This window comes from Crocodylus porosus, unplaced genomic scaffold, assembly GCF_001723895.1.
Source record: "Crocodylus porosus isolate Cpor-Errol unplaced genomic scaffold, CroPor_comp1, whole genome shotgun sequence".
Classification (NCBI taxonomy): Eukaryota; Metazoa; Chordata; order Crocodylia; family Crocodylidae; genus Crocodylus; species Crocodylus porosus.
In genome coordinates, this window is record NW_017728947.1 from 58850065 (window position 1) to 58869196 (window position 19132).

A 19132-nucleotide genomic window follows, 5' to 3' on the forward strand; every position below is an offset into this window, starting at 1 on the left:
ATGGTGGCGGCTGTTGTTGAAGTCAGGCTGCAGGGAAGGAAGGAGGGGAGGGGGGTCACAGTGGCGGCACCCCCCGCCACTGCCTGGCCCCGACAACAGCTGGCAGGATGAGGGAGGGGAGGTAGAGGGAAGCCCTGCTACAAGGCAGAGGCGGGCAGGGGAGGAAGTGGCGGCAGAGGGAGTCTTTACACATTCAGCCCCAAAGTGCAAGAGGGGGCTATGTAAACACTCCCTGAAATCCATCATTCTTGATGGGCAGTTAGTTGGTAAAAAAACTTGAAGACCGACACCATGTAGTATGAAATAGACATATAACTGTTTAGTAACTACCCTTCAATATTGAGCTCGGCTATTTTATTAGTGTTAAGGTTTCTTCCACTTTTGAACACTTGTATATTATTATGCTTTCATCTAAAATAAAACTTTAACTTTGGGTTTTAAGATGAATTTAAAGTATTAGTGCCTCGTTATACGAACTTGGCAAAATTCCAGTTTCCTTTGACAGTAATGGCATAAGCATGTCATATATTCTCTGCTACCCCAGCCACTTACTTTAGCACTACAGCTGCTATATACCACAGACCAGGTGCTCAACCCTTGACCCATAGGCTAGATGTGGCCCATGGAGCCATGTTGCCTGGTCCACAAGGCTCCCCAGGGTCCCAAAAATTGATGTGTGGGGAGCAACGGCAGTGTTAACTGCTGCTTCTCTGCTTTCAAATGTCTGGACTTGTGGGGAGCCCTGCAAGCCAGAGAACATGGCCCTGGGCACCAGATTGCAGTAGTGTCTTGCCAGTTCCCGGCATGTGGGGTAGGGCCCATGTGGCCAGATCTGGACATGTTGGGTTGCACAAAGATTGACCCCACATGTTGACCCATGTGGGATCCAGCCCATGGACTGACCGCATGCCACCCATCTATCCCATGGGACTGTAAAATCACCAGTGTTATAGACTGTAACCTCAATTCCGAATTATCTATTGGTGGCAGCTTCCCAGCACTAGTATCTCGGAGTGCTAGGAGGAGATGGTTTATAATATGATAAAAACAAGATTAAAATTACACACAGAACATATAAATGGATGTCCATTTTGTAGTGTTTGAAAAATCTGTTTCCTACTTACCTGACCAGTGTGCTCAGTTTCATCCTTGTTAATGAGATGCATTAAAAAGAACCTGGAACAATCATATGAAATATCCATTAATGTGCAAATAGCATAGCCCTTAATGTGAGCCATAGATGGAGTAGTGGATGAGAGCTGTGCATCTACTAAAAAAGTAGTGTTAAGTACTGAAGTATAAAGTTAGAAGCCTGTTTTTAGGTCAGATTCTGCTCTTTAAGTTTCCAAAACAGATGTTAGCTTCTGTGATAGAGTTTAATACAGATACTGGTGTGAAATCCAAGTTGCCAGGTTTACAAAATAAATAGTGATATAATTTGCATTTACTTTGGAATTCTTTTCACTGCAGTGTTAGCAAAAGGCGTAATTCAAGTGTTGCTCCTAACCTGGCTTCCACGCATATACACTTGGCCCATCAGTGGATGTAATTTGAAGCATAAGTGCTGCTTGGCTAAGTACCAAAAGTGCCCATGTGAATACAAGTTAATTTATGGGCCATCACACAGCTACAACATCATGCTTGTACAACGATAAAAGTTAAGTAATTGACCTTGAGGCTGTAGGGTAGAACAGCCACAGAGACCTTGACTCAAGATCTGTAGTTGATTTTTTCCCTGTACGTGACTATGCAGTTTCACATGGCCAGGTTTAGTTTCTCCCTGTCTTTTTCAAAGGAACCTAAGGGTAGGTAGCTTTAGGCTCCCAAATCCCATTGAATTAAGGCTCTGAAAATTATAGCCTGGATTTCTCTAAAAGTGTTAATGAATGAAAGTTTCCTTGTGATATAAAGATCATTAGAGGCTAAAAAAAAAAGGCAAGCTACAGTAGGCGAGAATGTGAACATCCTTGTAGAAACTAGCATAATTAGTGACAAGAAAGAAAGGGAAGAGAAACAGCTTTTCTTTTTCAGCTCTCATCATAGTATCTCCTCTCAAGACTCAGTTTCACAGGAACCCTTGATGGATACAATAACAGTGCTCTGCTTTCTGCCACTTAACCTGATCGTTTCAAATCTCTTGGAACAACAATTTAAGACTCACACATTTTAAATCCATGGCTTACTGGAAGAATGCTGCACCAATCAGTCATTTCTGTGAGTAATTATGGTTTCTGCCACTGCCTATTCTAACTGGTTTTCAACATCAGACCATAACAGAAGGTTTCAGAAATAGGTTATTCAGTGCCTGGTATTTTGAATGCAGTTCTGGAAAAGATTTTACACTTTTAACAGCTAACGTATACAAGTGTAATCCCTTTCTACAGTCAAGATACCAGTGAGCTGATCATAATCTCTTCAGATAACTTAGAAAGTTTTAGCTCTGCACACTACATCAAACAAATCATTTGGCCTGCTCATTAGTCAATCTGGGTTGGTTAATTGTGATATACCACAAATCCCTTGGTGGCTATTCTGTTGGGGGTTTTTGCACGTTTCATATATAGTTCAGAAACAAGCAATCACAGTTATGTCAAGCAGTTCATGGATAGGTAAAAAGGAAGTTATATGCTGTTTTGTGCTGTTTGTTTCTAAGCAAACATTCAGGCTAACTTCACTAAGGGGATATAAGCATCATAACACTGAGCACTGCAACACCTAACTTTTAAGAACCTAGAGGAACAACATCCAAGTTAGGTTCCCCACACCATGAAGTTAGGCTGCCTACATAAAGTGAGTTAGCCTAAAAATGGGATTCATAAAAAACAGAAGCATGCAGAGAGCTGCCTAAGGTTGGAAATAGGAAATGCTGAGGAGAGAGCTACGTTTAAAATTCTGCCCCTCTCCAGGACTTAGCACTTTACAGAGCAGAGTCCATTCAAGATTCACAACGTGGAAACACCTCCTGGAATTAGGTATTTGGAATTTTTTTCTTACAAATATGACCAGAGAAGGCAGTGCCCTCCTCTTATCCAACTGTTACAATGCTCACTTAAACAGCTGGAGACCTAAATTCGAATCCCACACTCCTAGCAGTGCTCTAACCAGATAGCTACAGAGTATTCTGGAAGTGATGGGACAACATAGCTTCTCCTGTTGCATCTTGCCAGCTCTCTACTTAAATAGCACTGAGTTAGGGACCTAGAACTATTGTCCATTGGGTATCTGCTGTGAGTGCCTACCAGATCCAGCCCTAGAATCATGATAAATTGGGTCAAAGGAAGGGATGACCATCTGATGTGTGAAACTGGAGTAGGTGTAAGGTAAGATGGGACCCAGAAAAAAAACTAATGTCAGAGGTATACATTTCTAATGCTAGTGGCAATTGTGGATCTAAATTTTGTTTTGGGGCATCTAAGAGTCTTCATACTTTACTTTTATGTTCATTTTTGGATTGCAAATACTAAGTATAAGACCAAGACTCCCAGGCATATCAGATAGGCATAGACTTAGTAATGCAGCATTTACAATGTGTACATCAGTATTCTAGTTGTACTTTAAGAGACAAGGTTTTTAGAGGCAAACTTATCTTGGATATATTATAATTGTAATCATACAAAGAAATAATGCTAGTTTCAGCTTATCTCATCTCCATATTTATGGAGAGAAAAGAAAGATGATGATAGCTTACTCTGAAGATGGACTGAAAAAAAAAATACCAGAGCTGTATCTTAGGGAAATTAAGGAGAACAGTTGAACTGCTAAATTACAGCACAACTCACTTCATTAGAGCCACATTTTCCCAACTTAAGAGTTGCAGAAACTTTTCTCTGTCCACAAGCTACCAACATGAGTGTCTTCAATTACCACATCTGTTCTATTAGTGCACTTTTGTGTCTATACAATCTATTTTGGGGGCAGGAAGGGTGCACAGAGAGCCCACGTTTGCACTGCAACTTGCTGCATAACAGTAGGCTACAAAATGTATGCAATAGCTTCAGGAAAGTTGAAGAACCCATTTCTGAGCTTGCATGCAGAGAGTTGTGGTATTTCTTTTCTAAATGCCCTACATTTCTGCTAATAAAGTGCGTCTTATCTTCATGATGTCTGCTTATTGAAATTATGGTTCTTTCCTTCTCCTTTCTTAGGGTTCTTGTTTTTGTTCTAAACCTCCTCTACCAGTTGAGCTAAGTAATGCAAGTAAAAAGAAAAAAAACAAAACAGTTACTATATTTTCTCCCATACAACACATACCTTCCCCCAAAAATCAGTCCCACAAAATTGGGTGAGTGTATTAAGCAAGAAAGCTGATTTAATGCCCAGAATAGAAGTACCCTGCCTTGATTCCTGCTTGACAACGTACATCTACACAAGATGCTTTACTGTGCGTTAAATTAATTTAATGCACAGTAAAGCATCATTGTCTACATGTGCGCAGCAATTACTGCACAGTAGATTAGTCTAATGTGCCACTTTGTAGTAACTGTATATACAGGTACTAGAAATCGGCACATTAAACTAATGTGCTGAAGCAATTTGTTCCCTGTCAACCTAGGCAGCAGGGGGCCACAGGGGACAGGTAAAGCTGTCCTGTCTCAGCAAGATGCTGCCTCCCAGCCATGTGGAGATTGGGACTGTCCCAATCTCCACATGGCTGAGAGGCAGTTGCCTGGCAGCTAGAACAGCTCTCCCTGCCCTGTGCATATCGGGACAGATCGGATAGGCTCGGGGTGGCAGGCAGGTGCTTGCTGAGTGGGGACAGCTCCCCCTCACCCTCTAGGGCTAGGCTCAGGGCCTGCTCCAATCTTTCCCCCCAGCTGGCAAGAAGCTGCCTGCTGAGCTGGAACAGCTCCCTGCACAGATCAGAGCTGCCCCCAGAGCTAGGGCAGCTAAGGCCTGGCATCTAAGATTGCCTGGAGCTCCCCCAGGATGCTGCAGGGGAGCAGAGCAGAAGCAGCTTTGGACTGGGCTGCTCCTGTTGTATGCAGTTTGCTCCTGACACAGGTGCATGTGTAGACATGTGCCTGGAAGCGCTTGTCTGAATTTTCTACAGAAAAAAATCGGGTGCAGTAATTGCATGTGTAGCAGCTCTGGTCTTATTATTCAGGCAGCTGACAAAGTCGGTTGATTTTATGGCTCATTCTTCTCTACAGGTGTTAACATTCATCTTTCTTTCTTAATGATCTTGATATTGCACAAATCAAGTTAACCTTTCTTGGACAATTTTGTTGTTTGCTTGCTGCCCCTGGTCTATCTCTTCCCATTTCACAGCCCTTTTAGTTCAAACTCTTTAACTTTTCATAATAATAGATCCATTCGTGGAGACCAGTGTTCCACAGCAGCCAGAGATTGAGCTGGAGTTAAGTAGGAAAAGGAGGGTGAGGAAACTAAAGGTTAGGATCTGTCCCTGCTCTTTGCAGCCATAATGCTGGAAAAAAACACTTTTCTTTTAATTCTGCTATTCAAAAACAAAATGCATATTATGTTCCAGGGAGTGTTGTATATGAGAAAATACCGTTGTTCATGCATCAGTGTTTGTTCCCACTGGTAGGAAATTTCTTGTTCTTCAAACCTGCTTCAACATGAGATTTGAAGTCTTTATATTGTACCCAGTTTTACCTTCCTTAAAATTTAGTTTTGTTAAAGGCTTTGCTGCTAGTTGAGAAACTCAAGTATTTATACCAGTGATGCATTATTTTTTGCACTGAGAGCTGCTGACTCCCAGTATCAAGAACACACAGGCTACCAGCCATCACAGGGATTTATGTGAAGGCATCATATGATTCATGTTTTGAAAACCCTCAAACTATGGGACAATTTCACAGAAGGATATTAGCTGTGTACTTTCAAATCATTCAGAGATTTGTTTTTACATATTCAAACTGGAAAACTTTGGTCTCATTATTCAGTCACAATTTATGAGAGGTGCTCACAGATTTAGCAGAAAGTCTGTATGATCATACTGTTTCTTGCAGAAAGAACCTCATGGAAAAAAACATTTACCAGCTGTTGCCAATGTAAGTCCATGCTTCAATATGATGCACAATACACTTGGCTTTTTCTAAGTTTAATGGGAGTCTTCATTTACCATCAACAGTTTAATAAGGAAGACTGTAACAGGCTGATGGTTATCAGTTCTGTGAGAGACAATTGCTGATTGAAATCGTGTGGCTGCTGATTTATCTCTTTGTTAATAATGGTGGACTTGGAATTAAAGTCAAGCAATTACCTTATGACAGTTTATCAGGAAATATAAGTTAGTTCTTGCCAGATAATAATCTGGTTCTTGCCTTTAGCAGCTAGGAGCTACATTTACCATTGCCTGAACAAACTGCAAAAATGCAGTGAGGTCTGAATGTTAGTTCTGCAGCACTGGGAAAAGCTTCCCATCTAAAAAGATTGTCGTCTCCTCACCACATACACCCAATATACCATTCCCTATATTGCTAAAGAAACTGAAATTCGGATTTTGCTATGACCTGGAAATGGGTAAGCAATTTTCATGCCAAGTCTAGCACTCTAATGCAAGCTTGCATTCAGTAGACTGCCAGAATGACTGAAGCTAATGAGCATTTGCCAAACTGGAGACGTACGATTACTTGTCCTTAAGGGGAATTCTCTAAATTGCAGTGATTCTGGGGTGTCTGCTGCCAGGCAAGTGTTCAGAATGCTCCAGTGCAAAACAGATATTAGGGAACATCTGCATTTTAAATTCACATGCAACACCCAAATCCAGATGTATATAAGGAAACAGGCATGTCATGCTATGCAGTTCTTTCTTTTGGTGATTCCCTCTTCCATTATGACCAGTGGAATTGTGTTTGTGTTTTCTAATGGCTTTTAATATGTTGTCTAATTAATATCAAACTAAATGTGCTAGTGTCACTTGGTCGTAAAACAGTAATAATACTAACCAATGGTTTGCATTACTTTCTTTGTGCTGTGGGTACTTGCTGATGAAGGCACTAGGCAGCACTCTCTCGGGAAGTTTGAGATGATTTGCTTAAAACGGGGGAGGTCAATCTTTGGTCTGCAGGCTAGCTCACAAGCCCATGTCATCTAGCCTGTGGGTCTCCCCAGAGGTCCAGAAATTTGGCAGCAGGGCAGCAGCGGCAGCATTAATTCCAGCTACTGTTGCTGCCAAATTTCCTAACCTGTGAGGAGGCCCGTGGGCTGGATGACATGGCTCTGTGTGCTAGATTGGGTCAGCATGTGGTGTCAGGTTGGCAAATGGGGTGGGCCAGCACACTAGGTTGCACCCGTGGACCAACTCCACGTGCTGGGTCCAGCCCACAGACTAGCCCTGCATCATTCATGTGGCATGTGGTGTCAGAAGTTTGAGCAGTTGTCTACCGGCTCTCCCTCATTCCCCTGTCCAGATGGAATAAAGTGACATACTCCAGAATAATACTTTATTTCAAGAAGAACCACCATGGAGTGTTTCAAAGGGCTTATTATGCGAGGGCACCTTATCCTTCAAAAAGTTTCAAAGGTGATCTGAGATGTTTAAATTGTTACATGTTTCCACCCACTCTGTATAATTCTGTAACTATCATTAAAAGGTTTCTTCTTTGTTGCTTTACCAGCTATTCAACTGTACAATGGATTCAGCATGCCACAACTCAATAAATATTGTGAGAGAAAATTTTCCTTGGCTGACTAGTAGTCCTGTTCTTGCCAGTGTCCTCTATAGTTCCTGTACTACTTGGACAATAAGAAAAGCCATTTTAAATGAACAAGGAGTCCCAATTGTGTAGAACTCCAGAGCAGAACTGTTCCAAAGATTTACCTAAAAAACTTGTCTATGTCCTTAGACCTTAGCTACAACCAACACCCCCCGTTCCAAAGCATGCATTTATTTGAGTGCTGAAATTACTTCTTATTATGGGCTCCAGTTAAAATAAGCCTGTAATAAACTGTAACAAAATATACTCACAGATAATTTGCCAAGTTGTGCTCTTGTAAAGTATGTGTTTCAAAGCCATGAGGTGTTGTGTCAAAATAGTCATTGCCAATTCCACAAATGAAACATTTGGTCTAGAAATAAAAGATGTTAGCAAAATACATAAATTAGATTAATCTAGTTTAATGTCAATAGTAACAATATAAAATACTGCAAAATATATCATCTTTGTTCATACCTCCATATCTTCTCTCACTTGCTCTTGCTGGTCTCTTAGCTCTCCAAAGGCATCAATAATCAGACCTGTTTTAAGTGAAAAGAAAACAATAACTTGGTTTTTCATTATTAATATCCCAAGCGATGGAGTGGGAAAGAAGCAACTATTCCAAGGCTTCATCAAAGGCCAGTATCCCAAATAGCATAAGCTCCATTTGCACTCTTTAGCATGCCGATGTCTGTAAGTAGACCAATCCAAGTTATGAAACTGTCGCATTTCAAATGGCATTGGATGTAACATTTATTTGTGCTGCATTTGCAGTGGGAGTTTACCACTGAAATACAATCCTTCACTGGGAAGGCTTTTCTGGACCAACCACCTTGGTACCTTTAGCTCTTACAAAGATTAGCTCTCAAGATCTTGAGGAAGAGGGCTCTTGGCTGAAGAGAAGGAAATAATCAGAAGCTTTGTAGCCTTTATTCCCAAGGATAACATTTTGCACTCAAAGTAAAAGCTGTGGACCTTTTCATTTAGGCTCATGCTAGTCACCTTTTTAAGGGCTGGGAATAAGTTATCTATTCAGTGCCAGAATGCCTTGAGCAGCATGGCATTTTTTTTCCCCTTAGCACCCAGGGAATGATTGGGTAGGACAGGCTGTAAAATTAGTGATTGGTAGGTGTCTAGTGTAAGCAATCATTTAATACAGCAGGGGCTGTCAACTGGGGGTACATATACTCCACGGGGGTACTTGGGAAGGCCCTAGAGGGTATGCGCAGGTGGGAGGGGATGGAGCTTCACCACCCACCACCCTGTGCTGTTGCCTCCCAAGAGAAGGGCCAGGGTGGGGCAAGGGCAGAAGTGCCCTTCTATGGGCCACACAGGTGCTGCCCAGCAAGTCAGATGTGGGGCAGTGGGGAGGAAGCTTGCGCGCAGCCACCACTCCCATCCACCACCCCACTCCATGTCTGGCCACTGGAGGTACATTTATTTAAAAAAGGTTGAAAACCCCTGTAACAGAGGATCTGATTTCCCACCAGTAGACTAGGAGAAGACATCTGCTAAAGAAGATTGGGGGGGTGGGGCAGGAATAAGGCTGTTAGTGGCTGGTACAATAAGGAGACACCTCCTTTAACTGCTTAACTTTAACCAAGGTATAAGGGGAAAGCACTTGGGATCCTAGAAATGGTACTGGGACTAGGTTAATGGCATGGAAAGGAGGCTGAGTACAGCATTTATCTCCACCTGTTCCCACTGGAATGGGTTATAAAAGGGAGAACAACCTGAACTGCATGAGTTATAATTGAATATTTGCAAGGTGTGGTAATAATTGCTGCTTAGTTAAACCATGAATAAGAAACAGACATTTCATTATAATGACTAAGGGAATAATGACACACCATATCTTTTGACTATTTTCACCTTTTTTGCTAAGTTTGTTGTTTTTTTTAAAAAAAATTATATATAATTTAGGAAATCAGGGCATATTCCAATAGTTTAAGATCAAAGGAAAAGAATATGTAAGTAATATTATGCTAGCCCCCTAGCATGTTAGTAAAGCTTCTAGTTTCTCTTTAAGTGGAAAAAATATGTGTGATTTTGTATGTGGTGATGTGCCACACCACCTGCTCCCCTCTTTTCAAAATCCTAGATCCACCCATGGATACAGTTATTACTTTCAGAATGACTCATATCATGTTTGATGGACTGCTAGTACAACAGTGCTTAAACTAGTAGGAGCCAGTCTTTTTGGCAGGTATGACACAAATTAGCTCTGTACCTTCCCCAAGTGCCACATTGATCCCTTTCCTCTGCTCAGTCTGTTGTTCTGCTTTCTGCTCCCTAGGCTGTGTTTTCTGCCCAATCGCCTGCTCTGCCTTCTAATTCCTGTCCTATCTACTGCTGTGCTGCCTGTTCCTTCCCTGAGCTGCTGAGTGCCACACAAGAGAGGCTGCCCATGCTATTTGTGGCACTTCTGTTGCAGGCTGGCCACCCCTGGCTTAAACCATTTTAAGAACTCTATTATTAGCAGCTGAAATGCCATATACAACTAGACAGGCTCATGAGAGACCAAGATCTTTTTACTCCTGGAAATGGAAATACCTTGAATGATGGCCAGTAAGATTACAATAACAAAGAAGAAAAACGTGATGTCAAAGACAATTCGATACATTTCATAAGGATCACCAGCAGGATCTTCAATTTCATCCCCAATGCCACCACCAGCTCTCACACCCACGTACATATGGAACAAGTAACACTGAAAGGGAGACAGAAATAGTTAGCTATAATAGTGTGAAAAGGAGTGAAAGCTGTGTTAAAAGAAACAGTATTTGAACTAACCAGTCCTGAATAACATATTTTTTTCTATTTTTTACCCATGTAATTAGGTGCATACTTAAGTAGGTGTGTACTACAGAACAACAAACCAGGGGAAGGAAATCGATCTAGAATTTGCTGAGAACTGACAGAGGCAGGCCACACATGCACAAGACATGGTCATCATGGGCAACTTCAATTATCCAGACATCTCCTGGCAGGAACACTCAGCCAGGTCAGATCGGTTGTATTCCTTCCTGACCTGTGTCAAAGTGCTCTTCCTGGCTCAGGAGGTGCATGGGCTAACCAGAGGTAACACTCTGTTGGAATTGGTCCTGACCAAAGGAGACAACCTGGTGACCAGCTTAAATATAGAGGGCAGTCTGGGCGACAGTGACTATGAAACCATCTTGTTCACTGTCCGCTGCAAGGCAGACAAATCTGATAGCTGGGTTAAAGACTTAGGCTTCAAAAATGCAAATTTCAACAAGCTCTGGTCACTAGTAAGGGAAATGCTGCAAGACCAGGGACCGAAGTTGAAAGCTATGCATGAGGAGTTCCTTAAGGAGAGGATTCTTGAAGCACAAAGGAAGTCCATTCCCATTCCCAGAGAAAAGGTAACAGAAGGGCTGGGAAGCTCTCTTGGCTAAACAGGGAATCACAGTCCTCTTAAGAAGAAAGAACGAGGCTTATAAACAAAGGAAGCTTGGGGCAGGCCCCAAGGAGGACTATTCCATGGCTGCCCGCACTTGTTGGGAACAGATTAGAAAGACCAAAGCAGTGAGTGAATTTATCTTTTCATAGTTTCTAGGGTCAGAAGGGACCTGAGCAGATCATCAAGTCCGATTCCCTGCCATGGCAGGAAAGAGTACTGGGGGTCAAACGACCCCCGCAAGGTGTACATCTAGCCTCCTCTTAAAGACCCCCAGGGTAGGAGCCAGCACCGCTTCTCTTGGAAGTTGGTTCCAGATCCTAGCCGCCCTGACCGTGAAGTAGCGCCTCCTGATAGCTAACCTAAATCTACCCTCTGCCAGCTTGTGACCGTTATTCCTGGTCACTCCTGGTAGTGCTCAGGGGAACAGGGACTTCCCCAGTGCCTGCTGGTCCCCTCTGACTAGTTTGTAACAGGCTACTAGATCTCCCCTCAGCCTTCTCTTGTGGAGACTGAACAGGTTCAGATCCCACAGCCTCTCCTCATAGGACCTGCCCTGCTGCCCCCTGATCATGTGAGTGGTCCCCTCTGGACCCTCTCCATGTTGTCCACATCCCTCTTGAAGTGCGGCTTCATCATGGTCAGGTCTTGCTTTACCAACCTCATCTCCTTTTATGAACAGGTAACTCGCAACCTGGATAAGAGAGAGGAGGTTGATACTGTATACCTAGACTTCCAAGAAAGCCTTTGATCCTGGTACCTGATGATGTCCTCACAAGAAAATTGGAGGGACCAAGAATAACTGGTCTTAACTCCGAGATAGCCAGGTGCGTGGGAAACTGGCTGTGGAGTAGGACCCAGAGAGTCCTAATGAATGGATCTGTGTCATCCTGGCAAGAAGTGGGTAGCAGTTTCCCACAGGGATCGGTGCTTGGTTCAGTACTTTTCAACATCTTCATCAGTGATTTGGGTGTGGGGGTGAAGAGCTCACTGGCCAGGTTTATGCACAACACCAATTATCAGGGAGCGTGGTCACACTTGAAGGTGGGCTACAGATACAGGCAGACCTAGACAGGCTAACAAGTTGGGCAGGTTGGAACCCAATGAAGTTCAACATTGAAAAATGTAAAGTGCTCCGCCTGGAAACAAATACCTCCCTGCACACCTACAGGCTTGGTGGTGCTAAACTGACCAGCACCACAAATGAAAGGGACCTGGGGGTAATAATAGACTACAGTATGAACATGAGCCAGCAGTGCAACGCTGTAGCCAGTAGGACAAATAATACACTGGCATGCATCAATCGATGCATGCCCAGCAAAACGAAGGAAGTGATGCTTCTGGTCTACTCAGTACTGGTGAGACTGCAGCTGAAGTACTGCACACAGTTCTGGGCACCACACTTTGGCAAGGACGTGGACAAGCTTGACAGAGGCCGAAGAAGAGCCACCTGTATGCTCAGAGACTTGCATGGCAAGCCATATGAGCAAAGGCTGAGGGACCTGGGACTCTTCAGCCTGAAAAAGAGAAGGCTGAGGGGGGACTTGGTACATTAGAGAAGTACATCAAAGGCTCGTTGAACAACTGTTCACTAGGGCACCCTTGGGGAAAACCAGGAGTAATGGTCACACTCCTGGAAGACCATTTCAGACTCAACATTAGGAAAAACCTATTCATACTCAGGGTGTCCAGACTGTGGAATAAGCCCCTTCCAGAGGTGGTGCAATCACCCACCATGGAAATCTTCAAGAGGAGACTAGACAGTCTTCTTGCTGGGGTCACCTGACCCCAAGTTATCTTTCCTGCTTGGTGCAGGGGGATGGACCTGATGACCTTCTGAGGTCCCTTCCAGCCTTACAATCTATAGATCTATGAATTATAATGGTGTTTCTATATTTACTTTATGTTCTATGGGTGTCTATACATGTCCAGTGAGGCTGCTCTGCACTGTAAGTATGCTCCAGCAGACACCAGCGTCATGTGTATCAGCATCCATGTGCTGAAAATGGTGCCGAGGGTGCTTTAACCAAAGCTTGTCCGACGAGCTTTAATTAAAGCACCTCCCCATACACACTCCCAGTGCACGTGTATAAACACCCTCTATTTCTAAAATAATTTGATCCCACCGCAGAACAGAAGAACAGCATGTGAAGGACAATGTTACAAAGAAAAATACACTTGGGTATCTTAAATGATAGTCACATCCATATTTAGAGTTAATTTTTAGGGAAATTCATACTGAAATAGAATGGCTTATTGGAGAATTGTATCAATTTAATTAAGCACATTTGTTTTCCAGCTCAGTGTGTTCCACAAACATAAGACTATTTAAAGTGCATTTGTCTTAGACCCATTTGTGTACATGTCATTTACTAGTGTTCTAGTGCTAAGCTCACTGTATGCTGCCAGTCTGCAAATCATTACTGTTTAAGAGCTTTCTAATTTTCTGAGCAATTAGATAACTTTGTTTATATCTGTATCCTTTCTCTTTTATTTGCATCTAGGCAATATTAGCAAGAAACACAAAAATAAAGGAGACAGATTATTAAATTATACCAGAGTATGAACTAAACTGCAGAAAACAGTTTAATCCCATGGGGCTTATCCACACATGCAAGCGCGTGCGCTTGCAGCAGCTCAAATAGAAGCGGTGCAAATTTGAGTTGGGGCTTTTTGCCTCAGCACATGTGCTTGCACATGTACTTTGGTGTGAGACAAACTGTGCCACTCGGGGCAAAATAACCCTGCCTTGCTCCTCATCAATCTGCAGCCAGGGAGAGCTAGAGCCCGGGGCCAGCACCTGTGCTGTCCCCAGCAGTATAAAAAGCTGCCTGAACTGGCCCCATTCATACAAAAAGCTGGCAAGTAGTTCAGGACTGCTTGCTCTCAGTAGCTTCTGGGAACCGGCCAACTGGTATCTAGGGACACCACCCCTTATGCCAGCTGGACTGCTGAAGCAGCCTTGAGAGCTCTCTGCACCTACTGCAGCAGTGGGAGCTGTTGCCTAGCTGTGACCTGCTGTGCACCTGCCAGACCCAGATGGGGACTTCATGGCCAGTAGAGGCATCTGCCTCTCTGGGCCAACTGCCAGTGGGCTGTGACTGCAGCACTATTGCCATGTGTGCCCCTGCCTGGCCATCTGGGCAGCTATCACCCAGAAGATGTTCACAGTGTGGTGTGCTTTGAACTGTCAAAGCATGTCCTCCTGGCCCCAACTGGCCTGGAGATCAGCCACCTCCAGCTGGGTCCAAGGTGCTAGCTCTGAGCAGGCTCCTCTACCTGGGTCCTGCCACTTGCCTCCCTAGCAGGAATTCTGGTGTTCTTTATTTGAAAACTGACAAATCCCTGACAAAACAATCCCAAAGTCACTCTGTAAAATACCCTAAAATCCATTTTCCTCCACAATTAAAAAAGAAAGACTATAGAGAGAGAGAGAGTGAGAGACAGAGAGACAGCGATCAGTTGGGCAATGTTTTATTGATATATCTACAGTGTTAAAAGTAATTTGGAAGCCTACCATCTCTATCATCATAATAAAATTAATTCTAAATACCTATATGTTTTGCTGTTTGTCTTTGGTTTTCTTACTATAGAGTAGTTAGAGCTCCCCCTGCCCCCTTCACTAACCAGGACATGGGGACAGCTGCCCCTGCAGCCACAGCTCCTGCCAGCAGGTCTCATCCCGTCTGGCTGCTGGGCGTATAGGATGTGTGCTAGAGGGATGTGGGGTTTGCAGAAGAGGGGTGAGAAGGAGAGTGGTGAGCTGTGGGGTGTGTGGCTAGGTGTGGGTGGATTGTGGGGGGGGCTGCTCAGGAGGGGTGAGTCCCCTGCCCCCTACAGGGTGTAGCCCCCTGCACAGCTCACAGACTTCCCCCCACAGAGCTACAGCCCCCCACAGGGGTTTCAGCCCACCCAGAAGGGGCCACATGGCCCCTGCAGGGACTACTGCCCTCCCCTTTCAGGGCCCACATGTCCCACCCCTGCTTGCTCCCCCAGGCCCTGGATTGCTGCCCCACCTGGCCCCATGCCCTTCTGGCTTCTTCGGCCCCCTCAATGGCTGCCCAACCCAGACCCACCCCTGCTTGCACCCCCAGACCTTCTATGGCTGCCCTGCCCAGCCCCACTCCCTGCCCACCCAGACCCCACAATGGCTACCCCACCCCCAGCCTGCTCCCCCAGGCCTCCCAATGGCAGGCGGGGAATGGGGCTGGGCTGGGTAGCCGTCAGGGGGGCTCTGGGAGCAGGTGCAGGATGGAGCCAGACGAGGCAGCGATCGGGGCTCTGGGGGAGCAGGTGGGGCCAGCGGAGGTCACCCCATGGTTCCCCTCTCCTCCCCTGCCTTGCAGCGCCACCCCCCCATTCCCTACTTACCAGCAGGAGCCTGGGTCCAGTTCCCCCTACGGGCAGGCAGTGCGCTTCAGCACTGGGGTGAGGGCCAGCCATAGAGATACTTTGGCTGGCTACCAGAACATCTCTGTGCAGGACTGAGCCTCTGGTTGCCTCAGGACATGGTCTGGGACTGTGTCCTGTCCTGCTTTTTCCCCCCACATTTTTTTTTGACCCCTGGATATCCAGGGGTCTAATTTTGCCCCTGTGCTGCAAATTTGCAGTGTGGGGAACATTTTTTCATTCATGCATGTGTCCCTTGTAGCTTCTCAAAGGGCTTTGAGACACTGCAAGACTCACATATGCACTCATGTGGGTGCTCCCATTGTGTTTTGATGACTTCTAGGTCTTGGAATATTTTCAACATCCAGATTCCTATTTCACTTCTTTTTTTACTATAGGTAATATTAGGCCTGTTTTCTTACTTCATTGTGTGATTTGATGAAGGCTGCAGAAGTTCCCACTTTACAGTAATGCTCTCTGTGCCCAATTCTTAAACACAGGAGTCTTTATAGAAAATTGAAGTGGTAAATCTAGAGCTACAAGCCATCACTGAGTCATGTTACAACGAACATTCCCATGATTTAGTTCTACTGTGCTGCCTTATTCACCTCTGTATATCAGTTTTCTTACATTTTGACCACACAAACAATGTCAAAGATATACTCAAGAAAGCCCTGGCCTGTTGTTTATTCACAAAACAGCATTTCAGTCTAAATATTTGTTCTTAATGACACATGCTTTAATAAAAATAAATAAGCACTGTGATAAATCTGATCTTGCATAAGAGAACATCAAATACAGGTCTCTACTGCTCAGGAAAGATGCAGCTACAGATAAAAATGTTAAGTCTGAATTATTTTAGCTCATTGGGCAGAACTATTTAAAATGTAATATGCGTTACTAACTTTTAATTATCCCAGCTACTTTGATATGTATGACTGGTAAGTGAGCTTTATGTCAGGTGAGACCTTTATATTCAGCCCACAAAGGGATCGATTAAAACTGTTGTATGGGATAGTATTCATACTCCCTGTCACTCACATATCTGACTTGCTCTGAATATTTTATACAGAGGTCATGAAAAAGAAGAATACAGTTAAGAATAATACATACACTGCATCTCAGTTTTGGGGTCTTTTGTTCTGCAGACAATAGATGCCCGGGGTGATGCAGGCTGAATATGATTGGTGCATTTCCCCTATGCCTATGCCATTCACTCCTATTATAGTGGCCTAATTTTAATTAATTGTCTTTTTAAGTGATATACTGTATAAAATTTAATTATGGAATTTTCCTTGTACAATGAATACATCAAGTTGCCTTTGCACCAGAGTAAAGATTTTTGAGGTACATACCACGTGTATCTCATACAGCCTATATATTTATAGGCCAATAGGTGAAGAGTAGGAAAGCAGCAGCAACATCTGCTTATTACCCACAAATGTTTATCTTCCCAGGCTCACTAAGTCACAAGCATTTTGAAGCTGGGACCTGCTCAGTCAGAAGGTGGCCACTAGAAAGGACAAATCCAGAGTTTTTGGCTTGGCCAAGATGAGGCATACACAAAATCTAGAATTCTTAAAAATAAACTTTTGTTCTGGCTTCATTTAGTGCCTTTTTGTATACAATTCACATCGGGCTTGAAAACTCAGGTTGTAAAAGTGCCAGTGATAATTTAGTTACCGTCATCATGTCATCACACTTCATGTCTGGCTCATCTTCATCTTCACTTTTGTTGTAGAACTTGCGGAAGAAGTTGAATGCCACAACTGTGTAAAGGTACACTACTACAGCCAAGAGCCCTACAGTCAGCACCAGCTATGTATAAAAAAAAAAAAAGAAAAGAAAAAGAAGTTTTAATCAAAATCTGAAAGTGTGACATGTTTCAGTGTCAGTCACAGAGTACTGATGAACTACATAAAGTCATGAAATCCTTTGCATTCCCTAAAATACTGGAAGTGGATGATGACATTCCTTTTCTTTTTCAGTAAGGATTAAAGGTGGCAGTTTTGATACTGCTTTTTTCATTCTGCTTCTCAGATCAATTCACTGCTTCATTGGTTCAGATTCTACAATAGAATAAAACAGTTTAAATCTATACTTTGATACCTGATTTGAGATCGCCTACCCTGAAACTGCAACAGAGTAAGCTTGACACTGGTGTGATTGCCAGCCCCAGGACCACACAGAAGTGTCAACGGGCACCTGGGGAATCCCAAAGGGGAAAGCTCATGCAGGCTTCCCTGGGACTTCAGCTGTCTGGGCTGACTACACTCACTCTCCCACCACAAACCTAACTCATCTCTGCTTCAATAAAGTGGCATAAATTGATACCAGCTATGTCATGGCCCCAAATTTTAGGCTTTTGTGGCAAGACAAGAGCACTGATCTGTGTTTAATTTATAGCCTTGGTCCTGCCATAAAATATTTTATGGTGACACAAAGGCAATGTCTTTGTACCATAGAGATGTAATAAGTGAGTTTCTCTCTTTTGTTATAGAACTCTTTAAAAGAATAGCATTCCAGGTTTCAAATTTTTGCTCTTAAGCAAACCTTCCTTGTTTTGCATGAAAACTCAGTACATAATGAATCAGTCATATGTTTGTTACTCATTGGCCTTGGATTTTAGGAGCTGTCATTCAGTAATGCTGTTACTGAAGGGAATCTACATGTGTGCATATATAAAATTAGAAAAAATTAGAGATCATGGTAGAATGGATTTTCATATTAAAAAGAAACATATAAATAAACATTTTAGTGGCTAAGTTAGCAATTCATGTGGATCAATGTGTATACTTTTAAAGCGTACGTCTGTAGTTGAAAACCTGCCATTGTCTTCCAGTGTTCACATCTGTGTTGATAAGAACAATGATAACATTAGCGGTATTAAACTTTGCTTGTCAGGAAATCTAGTCCTGGCAGGTTTATTGAAAAATTGCAACCTTGAATTGAAGTGGCTTCATTAGTACATTCAGCCTTTGAGTTTCCACAGTGACAAAAAGTATAAATCATGAAATTCAAATATTAAATAAGTAAAACAACCAAGTGTAGCCAGTCTGACAAAAATTGATAGGATCATCTTTGGGCCTGAAGTACCAAGACAGCACTAAGTGTCATGCATTAGCAACCTCCTTTGCTTGCCAAAGGAAGAGGCCACAACTGGATGTCTTTTACTGAGAAAATGGATGACGTGAACACTGAGTCTTCTTGGGAGAAAGATGAAAGGAGGCTGGAATTACAGGGTACTGATATAAAAGTTCCTTTGGAAGGGGAGCAGCTTACTAGGCAACATTCCTGACACCTATTGGAAAAAAAACTACATGAAGATGTTAGGGGACATTTGGAGAACGGAGTAAGCATCAGTATAAAAGTTCTCTCTTAGACTCCTCCCCTGAAAGAATCACAGAAGTAGCCTGCTACTGTCGGACTATCCCTTGACATACATGTTAGTATCTGTCACAGCCTAAATGCAAATCCAAGACATGAGGAAGGAGCTACATGTGCTGCAGTTGCTGCTTAAAAATCTCATTTTCTGAAGCTTGACATATATGGTTGGCTGTGGGTTTAAAGTGGTGATTTGAAGGATTCTTTTGGTTCATGACTGTCTGCAAATAGTGGGGACTGGATCTAATGGTCAGGAGGCCCATGCAAATCCTAT

General features: G+C 43.4%; 1 protein-coding gene across 1 annotated transcript in view; it reads right to left on the bottom strand.

Annotated features, from left to right (window-relative positions):
• The window catches only part of RYR3 (ryanodine receptor 3), a 537566-nt gene that overhangs the window by 2626 nt on the left and 515808 nt on the right, over positions 1-19132 (bottom strand). The window contains exons 98-102 of the mRNA XM_019551798.1: positions 17158-17292; positions 10218-10374; positions 8139-8203; positions 7934-8034; positions 1125-1176 (exon numbers count right to left, since the gene is read on the bottom strand). Coding sequence (XP_019407343.1) covers positions 1125-1176; positions 7934-8034; positions 8139-8203; positions 10218-10374; positions 17158-17292 — 510 coding nt within the window. The remainder of the gene's footprint in view (positions 1-1124; positions 1177-7933; positions 8035-8138; positions 8204-10217; positions 10375-17157; positions 17293-19132) is intronic.